General features: G+C 22.5%; 3 protein-coding genes across 3 annotated transcripts in view; 1 reads left to right on the top strand and 2 right to left on the bottom strand.

The window, feature by feature from the left end:
- Window positions 1-962: 962 nt before the first annotated feature.
- Window positions 963-1608, bottom strand: ND-B16.6 (NADH dehydrogenase (ubiquinone) B16.6 subunit). The gene is made up of 3 exons (XM_011496785.1): window positions 1518-1608; window positions 1267-1417; window positions 963-1188 (listed from the first exon to the last, which is right to left on the bottom strand). The coding sequence occupies exons 1-3, from the start codon at window positions 1606-1608 to the stop codon at window positions 963-965; spliced, it is 468 nt and encodes a 155-aa protein (XP_011495087.1).
- A 1805-nt stretch (window positions 1609-3413) lies between these two features.
- On the top strand, window positions 3414-4452 carry LOC105360012 (uncharacterized; the record flags this gene model as incomplete). The annotated part of the gene is made up of 4 exons (XM_011496783.1): window positions 3414-3548; window positions 3616-3858; window positions 3929-4135; window positions 4237-4452. Coding segments are annotated over exons 1-4 (774 nt in total), but the record flags the coding sequence as incomplete, so codon positions are not given.
- A 1-nt stretch (window position 4453) lies between these two features.
- The window catches only part of LOC105359733 (phytanoyl-CoA dioxygenase, peroxisomal-like), a 52094-nt gene continuing 44633 nt past the window's right edge, over window positions 4454-11914 (bottom strand). The window contains exons 2-6 of the mRNA XM_011496391.1: window positions 9169-9321; window positions 8071-8307; window positions 7093-7285; window positions 4962-5123; window positions 4454-4768 (exon numbers count right to left, since the gene is read on the bottom strand). Coding sequence (XP_011494693.1) covers window positions 4625-4768; window positions 4962-5123; window positions 7093-7285; window positions 8071-8307; window positions 9169-9299 — 867 coding nt within the window. The 5' untranslated portion in view covers window positions 9300-9321 and the 3' untranslated portion in view covers window positions 4454-4624. The remainder of the gene's footprint in view (window positions 4769-4961; window positions 5124-7092; window positions 7286-8070; window positions 8308-9168; window positions 9322-11914) is intronic.

Here is an 11914-nt window from a genome sequence, read left to right as displayed (position 1 = left end):
ATATATTTTCTTCTTTTAGAAATATTATAAAATTGATTTTTATTTAATGTAATATATAAAATTGTTTATCAATATATTATATTATTTATTTATTTATAAATTATTGACCAAAGTAATTTATGTATAGATATTTATAATTTGTTTACAAATTTATACTTCTAGTTAACCTATATTAATATCACTTACATAATGCCAGTTATGCAATACGTATTGTCTTCAAAAGTTTTATAAACATATTAAATTATAATTATTTTATTTATACAAATATATATAAAAAAATAATATTAATTCACATATAAATCAAGGATAAGTATTTTTGCCTTGCAGTATTATTTTGACATGGACCAAATAAAAAATGTAATTAGTCTATAATTAAATTTCATAATATAGTTCAATTAAATAAATTAACATATTTATTTTTAACGTTAGTTTAAAAATTTTCTTCATCTTTACAATCAAATCTCAGATACATGTTTTACACGTTGTACTAATACGTTCAATTCAAGAGAAATAGAATTTGATGAGGTATATATTCAATATATATATTTATATATATATATATTTAATTACTATATTATAAACATTTTTATTTCAGAATAATTGCGTTAATAATTGTACACAAAAGTTTATCAATATTAATCATAGAGTAATGGAAATATATTTGGAAGTACAACCAATAATAGTACAAAAAAGAATGGAAGAAATAAATATTACCCAACATAACATGGAAGGAAAAAGTTAAAATTGATTAATTATTTTAATATTTGACTTGTCACATTAATATTATGTATATAAGTTTATATATATATATACTTTATAAATAAAACTAAAAATATACGTATTAATATCTACTTTATTATTAACTTATTTTATAAGATATTTGTATAATGCAAATTATACAAATTTATAATTTTTTATACAATATATGTTGCTGTTATACATATATATATATATATATTCTATTAGAATCTCCATGGTGTTCCTCCATATATAGTATAGCGATGATTAAGATAGAGATAAGAATACAAATCTGTGAAGGAAAAAACTTCTTTACAATCCTCTCTACGATATTTATCAACTAATGTTTTATAAATTGGCTCTCCATAATAAGTACCAACTACCCAATTTGGTACATTTTTCATTACTTCTCTTTCAAAATCTCGATTTTTTCTTATCTGTTTTAAGTATCTGTGTACATTATAACATAAACATTATAAGAAAACATCATTTTTATATTTTAACCTAGTGAATAAATATATCACTTACGCTCTGTCTCTTTCAGCTACTAACGTTGCAAATAACACATTCCTAGCACCATTAATTTCAGCAAGAGTACGAAACTTAAATCTATAACTGTAATAATATCCTACACAGCCAACTCCCCAAACAAAAAAAGCTAATGCTACAGAGCGTTTAACTGAAAAAATTAATTTTATATGCTTTAATTCTCAGTGAACAAATATATAATAATTATATAATACAGAATAATTATTTATATATAATGATTTTACCAGTAAAAAATTTTTTAAGAAATATACGTTCGTAAGTTATTGAAGAATAACCACCTGCTGGTGGCATATCTTGTGGTGTAGTTTTAACATTTGCCATAGCTATTCGAATATTCTAATCATTTATCAATTTATTAAAATAAAATTCCAGAATAAAAGTATAATTTGGCAATCCAATACTTGCAAAGCATATCATAAACTTTAAAACTGACTTAGATTAAGGATGGATTTAGACATGGACTGTGCACAAATAACATGTAGTAATCCCGCGAATTTTTAAATACATCAATCATAAATGTAAAATAACTGTGTTCTAAATTAAAATTTTACTTTAATAAATCCTTTAGAATAATAAGCTTGAAATAAATATTATGTCCATGCAATATATATTAGAAATTATTATTTTATAAATTCTTAACAACACCAAATTATAAAATCAAAATCCAAATGGCAAATACTATTGTAATATTGTTTTTTCATCTACTATATCCCAAGTAGTAGGTTAAAAATATTTTTCATTTTATTCCATCTATATATTCCATCCAATTATAAATATGTTTAAATTTTAAATATTGTAGACAGACAGGTATTTATTTATTTTTATTTTATAAAGTTTGTACTATATACTTAACTCTATATTGATATTTTCTACTTTTAATTTACACTTATTCGATTGGCGATTTTTAATAAAATTTATATAAGCTGTACAATATTTGTTAAGGCATTATTATATTTAGCTATACTAATATTTGCTAAAATTCTTATAATATTTTTTCCACTGAGCATTATTTTGTAAATGAAGGTCCAAACACTTGAATTAATGGATTTTATTCTGTTTTACAAGTAACGGTAATCGAAAAGTCCACTATTATTCAATATTGGATTAAATTGATTTCATTAAAGTTGTCTACTTAAATATTCACTTGTTGTTATAATTATTATTATTAGCAGCTTTCGTTGTTTAATATAAAGTATTCGGAAAATAGATGATGCGAGTATTTTCTATAATCTATATTTTCAATTTTCTTTTTAAAAGTATAATGTTTCTTATACAACTTTTTCTTTATTAAACTGTAATTCTTAATGCCCAAGATTGTAGAGTAATTATTTTTCTTGGAATTATAAATATATTTATCTACAGAAAAAAATATCATGCTACTAGATAATATAATAATCTTCGCAATCTATATAAAGGTCGAATATAAACTATTAAATATTATAAATTAACATACATCTAGACAATGACAATTGAGTGCATACATTCCAAGAGTTTATCTCGTAAACAACATTTTATTTTCATTTTGATAATTAAGTATTAAATTAGTTACTATCTACACGTTTTAGGGTAGGAGCTATCAAGCAATAAAATTTGTATTCAACATTTGTCAATTTAAATTTTGAAATCAATTTTGCATTATTTTTAAAATTGTATCATTTATTAGTTTTTGAAAATGTTATTTAACGAACTTCTAAAAATAATTTTTTCTTTTTAATGAATAATTTAATAATTAAGTGTTAAAGGATTTAGCACAATATAAGATGGAATTCTATACTATACAAAAATTTCTTTCTCTCGAAATTTAGTTACGATAATAATAAATATAAAATTAAATATTTAATTTTGTTATTAATAAATGATGTTTCAATCGTATTCTTGTTAAATCATTATTGCATGAAGAATATCGAAGGTGTATTCATATTTATTTATTGCAACATAACCTTAAAAACTTGTTATTTGTTTTAGTTTATTTCAGATTATTAATAGTTTATTCTGTTTTATTAAGTAAAAAAAAAATATGAATAAACTATTAATTTTTGTTAAAAAAATGTACCTATATAAAGAAAAAAATCTTTTTAATCTTTTCACACAAATATGCTAAATATATTTGAAAACTTAAAAAATAAATAACCTCTCGAACTAGTTATTAAAATATGATAGCTTGTTTTAATCTTTTTAAATATGCTCGACGACGGTTAATATTTGGTCTTCTTTTTGCCTTTTTATTTGTTTACTGCATATTTTCTTTATTGCACTTTGAGGTTTGTGTTTTAGAATTATTTAAAAATATCCTATGGTGTATCTGCAAAAATATCATTTAATCAACAGAAAGGGCTGATCTTCGGAAATGACTTTGATGATATAGATAATATAAATCTTGGTGACAATAGTAATGAGATATTGAATAGCGAAGAAGAAGATGGAGAGCTAATTAAATCTTCTGATAAATCTTTATTATGGCACATGGAAGTATTGAATGATGGTGGAAATACAAAATCAGTAGAACTTGTAAATGTTGAAAAGTATGTTAATAATGAAACATCTTTAAGACAGTGTCGAAATTCAATTCAGGTAAATATTTCTTTTTCAGCCATTAAAATTATAAATATTTGAATAAAAAGTATTTCTATGTTTATTATAGGATAAATTTTTAATTGTCGATGAAAAAGGTTATGTATGTAGTCGGTATGAACTTTCTAATGGTTGCTGCAACGCTCAAATATTAGAAAATACCAGTTCTTATTCAGTGCCCTTAATAAGAAATAGATATACTTGTAAAACATGTAATCCCCAAGGTTGCTGTACAATTTTTGAATATTGTGTATCATGTTGTCTTGATCCAAAAAAGGTACTCATAATGTGTATAAAAAGTCATTAAACACAATCTTGTTATTATAGTAATTTGAATTTTTTATTAGCGTAGAATGATAATGTATAAAATAATTGTAGATTAAGAAGAAAAAAGGTTTAAATTTTAACCAACTTTATAAAAATAAATTAAAATTAAAGCAAGGTGAAGACATCTTGAAGCTACGTCTAAGAAGTCTTGATCGTTTTCAGTTATGTTTAGCAGCTTGTCGTACTTCTAGTTTAAGCGTCCATGAAAATACATACAAAAACCCATATTATAAATATTGTTATATTCTTCAACTATCCAGTAATAATTTCATACAAAGACAAAAAAATCTTGATATAATTTAACAATAAAATGAAGCTGAAAATTTCCCTTATAGTTTGTACCATATGAGTACATAAATTATAGCTCTTTATTATTTATATTGTTATTAATAATTTTAGTTTTTGAGTTCACCAAAATTAATTATGTAGCCAGTAAACTTTATAGCGATGATCGGATACCTCTTATTAGGATCGATTTGAATTTCCAAATATCTTTATATTTTATATCAGCATTATAATTAAAGCGTTGTTTTACTATATTCGTTACTTCATCACTGATATTTTGCTGAATAGTTTTTTCAACCTGTAAATAAATAAATTTCTTATTTTTATTTATCTTCTAAATCTTACATTATTTATTAAGTATAAATTAATTTATCTGTAAAGTAACATTAGGAAAATTAATATTGTATTTAATTTTGATCTTTTTTAATATATAATTTTAAAACGTTAGGTTTTAACAATCAAATACTAGAGAATGATTTGCTTTATCTTACATCTATATAATAACAATCTGCATCAGCATAATGACAAGAAATTGCCTTTCTTGTGTGATTAGAAGTATTTGTCCCAGAACCATGAACCAATAATGGATGAAAGAATAAGGTATCACCAGGTTCCATTTCAACATCAATCCATGATATTGGTTTAGAAAAATTCTGTGAAAATAATAATTAAAAAAAACTTAAATAGAAAATTAAAAGAAAATAATATACAGAAATTTATATTACAAGAATAATTAGGAACATAACTGTTTAAAGAAAAAAAGTAGCCAAATAATTTTTACCAAATCTCCTTAATGAGAATATTTATACTGTTTAATCAATGTATAAACACAATCATAGAATGATCTTGTATATATTATATTACACGTTTAATAAACATTTTATTTTGGAGAATATTTATAATATAGACTATGTTCTTTAATCAAGTTATACGTCATCATAGTATAATGTCCAATATATTAGTTAAAATTATATAATTTCAAAATATAAATAGAATATACATGAAAAGCCATTTTACGACTACTTTAATTTTCATATTAATTACGACAGCTATATCATTTAAGTATTTAAAATATTAAAGAATGAGATATAAAATGACATTTGTCCTGGATTCGTTTAAGTATATAGTAATAAGAAATTTTAGAATAATGAAAGGAAAGCAAAAATATGCGAAAAAAATTATTGTGTTTTAAATTTAAATAGGTATCATAAATAGTTTTTTGTGATAAAAACCGTATTTATGAAAGACTAACAGCACTTTCAAATTTAATATATAAATTAAGAAAGGTACAGAATAAAAGAAATATTTTGTCCGATGATCTTGATTGGACCGTCAAGAATGGATGATATTGAATTGTATGGTAATTCGGGCTCTGACATTTTTGGTTTAGTTTAAATATAAGATTGTAGGTAATTTTATTGGTAATTTAATATATTCGATAATACTGTGCTATAAAAACAGGCCATTCATTTATTATATTTAAAAATATAATACAAATATAAAATAAAATATAATGAAGACGATTTTTGTTAATGATTTAAAATGTTATTTGATAAGTTTGTAATATAGTATATTTGAAGAATATATTGCGAAAGGAATATAATGAGTTATACATGTAATAATTATAAAGGATTATGAGTAATATATATTATAATTATATAAAGATAATTAGTCACGTTCTAGCACTTTCTGTTTGAATATGAATATAAATCTGGATTTATTTTATAAAATACAGCTCTGATTAAACCGTTAATTCAGCTTTTTAAACGCGTTTTTTCTACCTATTGTCGAAAGAAAATTTAGCAACTGCTACTTATACAAATGTTTTTACCGGTACATTTCTAGTAAAATTTCTATTGTCAAATAGTTTACAACAAAATTCTCGCATGTTCTTTTATTTTTTCCCCAAAAATTGACATGGCAATGGCATTTGATGCTATTTTTGGCATACGCATAGTTTTTTTATTTACTTTATTCAGTAGCTATACAGTGAACAAGCAGCGATCACGACTTTGATTTGATCCTTTATTATATAGAAGGTAACAATTAACAATTCCATCAAAGATTACTTCATACGAAGCTACTACATTATCATTAAAAATTAATCATTTAATCAGCATGACATAAGATTTCAATACCATGCAATCTGATGAGTTTTGAACCAATCTTATATCCAGTAATTGTAGATGAGGAATATTCACGTCCTACTGTATCGGTATTATTAATCGACCCAACCAAATTAGAGTCGAACAAAAGGAAAATAGATAAAGAGTGGCAATTAAGAATGGGTACGCGGGATTATGGAGACTATTTAATAGGCGAATGAGTCATACAGTATTTGTGTATGTAGGTGCGTGCACAAATCTTCATGAGGATGAGCATGTCGTTTGGATCAGCATAAGCCATTTTACATACATCTATGTTTTGTACTTTACATATTTCAAGTTTGATGCTTCTAATTTATAAATAATTATATAAAAAAAATTTTGTTATAAATATAATATAAATATCTCTTCTATTTTCGAAAATGATATTGGCTTGTATTAGAAACACTGACTATGTCATTAAAAAATAGTTACATTCGATATTAAATAATTAATTTTTATTACAGTTTATCAGTACCTGAATTTCATAATACATTTTGTTTACTAGGTTTTTAGTATAACTATGCTTCATTAAATTGTAACGATGCGATCCTGCATAAACATAAAGACATCCATTTTGTTTGTTACACTTTTCTATAGCTGTCCATGAGGCAACTATTTTATATGCTGGTCGAAAGGGAAAATAAAATAAATCTTGATGTGGCGGATGCCTAAAATAGAAAATTGCTTTAATAATTAATAATACATAATATAAAATATGAATTTTTATAAAACATTATAAAATTATTTATGCAAAATTATTTCCTAATTGTTATTTAATTTTAATTGTAGTCAAATTATAATCTCTATTACTCATACGAAACAAGTACAGTTATATTAGGAAATACTATGTGTCAAGCCCAATAATATCAATAAATGCACTAATTAGATGAGTCCATATTCTGTTTTATTGTTTAATAAACAGAAAGCTATCAATTTTAAACTTTAAAACAGAAGTTTAAATAATATAAATTATTAAATGATTATAATCGAGGATGTTTTTTATGATAAAATTAATGCAGATATTTTCTTGAACAAAAGTAGAATAAAATTATGGTAAGCAAATAATATTAGTATTCGAAAAAGTGTAGAATTAGTGATTAAAAAAAAAAAAAAAAAAATAGAAATAATTCTATTTCAAATAACAAATTCGTAATATTCTATATCAAAATGAATAGCAAATTATAAATTGTTAAATTATGCAAAAGCAAAATGTACAGTAATTTTAAAATTTATTTAATAATTTATAAAAAAATTCATAAATAATATTAATAAATTGTTTAAATAGATGTCTTTCATATAAAAACTAATTCTTGATAATTTAATAATAAGCATTGTAGTACTTATAAATTGAATATCGAATATAAACATTGAAATTCATATAGTATATTAATGCATTAAAATAATTTTCTATTCAAGAGGTATTGAAAGTATAAAAATTTTAAATAACGTTTACCTCGAAGTTCCACTTCCTATATCAGGTGGCTTAGCAATGAGCATACTATGCATTGCCATAATATTTGGTCCGATGAAAGATTCTACTACATCCAAAAGTTCTTTGTATGCAAAATATTCTCGAAAGATCTTATCCTCTACTATATCTTGAATTTTATTTATCGAATTACGGTCTACTATATCTTTCATCATAGTGATGCTACCTTTAGGAATCACTCCAGAAGCATAATCATCAAATCTAGTAATCAACGAATCATGTAATAATACATAGGAATTTACAAATATGTTAGTATTTATTTAAAAATTACAATTATTTGTGTAAACATTTAAACGTATTTTAAAAATCATATTTAACAAATTTTATATATTTCATTTGTAACAATAATTTTTTTACATTAATAATTAAAGTCAAATAAGTATACGGTACATCGAGAGTATTATGATTTATATAATTGAAAAAGTGTTTCATTATGTATATTATTAATATTTTTTTAAATTACGTATTGTTAATTTTATAAATTATTAATAAATAATAATACAGATTTTATCATTTATGTAATGGATATAAATCTAATTTGTATTAAGGCAATACAAAAGTTTTATAAAATATTTAAATTAAGCTAATATATTTTATAAAATTTTTACATAATTAAGTTAAAATATTCTAATTTTAAGATGTAAAAATAAACGTTTTGACAAGATTTGTACTTTTAATTTTTAAACGATATAAAATTTTGATACAATATAAATTTCATTAATTATATATTTTCTGTATATTAAAGTATTATTTCCATTTTTATTTTATTCCTATTTTTTTTTTTTTTTTGATATATTAAATTTGTTATTTAGATCTTTAATTCTTTAACGTGGAAAATAAAATATATTTATTATTATAAATCAATTAAATATTTAATATTTATTTATTATTAAAATTATAAAATAGAAAAGTTACCAAATATATTAGCAAAATTGTGAATTTTAATATGTGTACGTGTGTTTAAACTTCTAATGGCGAATGTTAATACGTAAATATAAGTATAAATGTTTATGTTTACAGATTGACGTAATCTGATAAAACTTTCAAGATACTGTACAACACCTTTTGCTGCACTTGTCCAGGATATTGACGGGAACAAGCCGAGGTATAACTAAGAAACCATTGTGCTCATAAAAATTTCTTTGAGCGATAGTTAATTGACCAATATCTTTCGTTAATGTTAAAGTCTGCATTTTCTAAATAAATTTAATCAATCTGAAGCATAAATAAAATTTTTATCATTAGTAAGATTAGAAATAAAATTTTATCTTATAATTGAAAATAAGTGTTCTTCATATATTCATATAAATTAAGTATTATTTTTTTAATTGATACGAAAATTGAATATGAAAATTTTAAATTTATAAAATCGATATTTTAAAGCTGTGAAAATATTGAAAAATTACCAGACTAAAAATAGCTTATTAACATCTACATGTTTATGTTTATTATGTTAATTTTAGATAAATATTTCATTACTATTGATAATTCTCTTTATACTTAAATGAAAATAATATTTGCTTTTTCTCTCGCTCTTTTAGTACAAGATAATTTTGTTACATTATTACAATTGTAATCATACAGTAACATGTTTACACGAATACAGTTGTAGAACATATTTTATTACGTTTAATTCGATTGCTATAGAAAATAAATAAAACAGTTAAAGAAATATACACTTTAACATTAATTGTATGTATTAATTATAATTTTATATTGTGATAAGAAATATAAGTATCTGTTAAATTATTTTTGTAAATAAATTTCCCATTTTCTGTTTCACGAATGTTAATACTATAGGTAATAATGTTAATAATGTTAACATCTAATATGGTATAGACAAATTAATGAAATAATTATAAATTTCTTAAAATTCAAATACTTAAATATGTTGTCAGATGAGTTAAAACGAAAATACATTAATTTACGCAAATATTTTTAATATATAATTTAATATATAATTAGTTTAATAGCTAGGATAAGATTATTTAATGACTGTTTTTTATGCAAATGATATAGCAAAATTATATTTTACTGTCATATGAATATAAAAAACTTGAAAGTTACATAAAGCAATGCATTGACAAATATAAGGAGAGTATATACAATATATAAACTTAATACTTTTAGTACGCGACAAGTATTGTTGCACAAGTTTTTAGATAAATCTAATGCACATTATTTAATATTATTAGTTCTTTTACAAGTAAGTAGAGTGGAACAAAATACTCGTCAGCCTTTCTTATTTCAATATTATTTCCTCCCTCGCTGAACAACGGCAAGACAATGTAACAGCTGGCTTTTTACCTTTGTAAGGACAGATTTTATTTAATAAAGGATGGTGCTTGGATTATAATTAAGTAAATGCTCATTTGAAAGGGACGGATTGATCAATGATGGTCCAGTCGCAACTTTAGAGTAAAGAGGATGATTGATGCCGAACAAGTGCTGATTTATCTCCGAGGAGAGGGTCCTTTTTCTTTTTCGTTTTTTTTTTACATAAGAAATTTATTTACTTTGGCATAAGTAAAAGTGTAAAATATTTATTTTCTAGCATACCTATATATACCGAAATAAGTTATACTTTATTCAGAGTATTCAATTGTGGGATTTCAAAGGATAATAAAATTATAATATGTATGTCTGTATTTAGTAAGTTGAAATTAGAACATCTAGAATAAATCCGTATTATTAATTAATATCACAGATGACCAAATCCTCTCTTCATCTTATGAAAATTAATCTTACTTCATTTAGCGTTTTCTATAAATGACATTATTTTATTATTCTGATGCCTTAAAAATTATAGCTAATTTTTTTTTAGCCTCGAATATATAGTAATATAATTCTATTTTGATTATTATTTTATTTTTAATTGATAATTTCTTTCAAATAAACTATTAAACTATTGTAATAATTGTTGTTATCAAAATTATTTTTATGATTCGTGTATTCGAAATTTTTTCGGTACATTATTTTAAAAAGATTCTGACTTAACATTTTTTAAATTAAAACTTAAATTTATTAATAAACTATTTCAATTTAATAAAAAGTAATATGTTATTTTAACGAAAGTCATTTTGTAATTTTTAATTATTTATGTTGAAATTTTTTAATACAGAGAAATATATATATATTTATATATATTATTTTTTAAATTCTAAACTGTTTAAAAAATAGAAGAAATATCTTAAGATTTCCAATATAATTTTGTTAAGATTAATATATTTATGCATATGTTTATTTATATATTTATCTATTTACATAATTGAATTCTTTTTAGATATTGATATTTTACAGTAGTGTATAAAAAAGAAATTTCGATAAAAATAATAACTAAATTTTATCGCTTTAAGGGATTATGTTGAAAATCAATCTGAAGGCTTTGTAGAATAACATAATGGATTGTAATTTAGGTATATATATATTATTTAAAATGGGAAAAAGTTTTTCTCATTGTGCTTTGTTTTTTACTTTCCTACAAGCTATTTTTAATTCCATTATACTTATATGCATATAAAGTATTTATAAGCTTGCGGTGCGCTTGCGTCGACTTATTTCAGTTCCGATGATGATATCCGAAAGATCGGTTGCGGCGGCAATAAGCACGTGGCAACGTCATAAGGTCGGGGAGTAGATGTATTAGCCAGTTGCACGTTTCGATCAAAAGCGTTGCAACGATTTTACGGCATACTCTATTACGTTTCTTTATTAATATTTATATATATGTAAATATATATATATATATATATATATATATATATATATATTTCATATTTCACTTGTTTTTAGTTTGTTACATAGTACC

The sequence above is a fragment of the Ceratosolen solmsi genome, unplaced genomic scaffold, assembly GCF_000503995.2.
Source record: "Ceratosolen solmsi marchali unplaced genomic scaffold, CerSol_1.0 scaffold29, whole genome shotgun sequence".
NCBI lineage: Eukaryota > Metazoa > Arthropoda > Insecta > Hymenoptera > Agaonidae > Ceratosolen > Ceratosolen solmsi.
The sequence above is the reverse complement of the archived record's forward strand: the minus strand, read 5'-3'. Positions and strand labels throughout refer to the sequence as shown.

What these genes read in the sequence shown, in the direction of transcription:
- ND-B16.6 (XM_011496785.1), bottom strand. Translation starts at nt 1,608, where the DNA reads ATGGCAAATGTTAAAACTACACCACAAGATATGCCACCAGCAGGTGGT. An exon ending in TATATTTCTTAAAAAATTTT is followed by an intron (nt 1,418 to 1,517) that starts TTACTGGTAAAA and finishes TAATTTTTTCAG; the next exon opens with TTAAACGCTCTGTAGCATTA. An exon ending in GTAGCTGAAAGAGACAGAGC is followed by an intron (nt 1,189 to 1,266) that starts GTAAGTGATATA and finishes TAATGTACACAG; the next exon opens with ATACTTAAAACAGATAAGAA.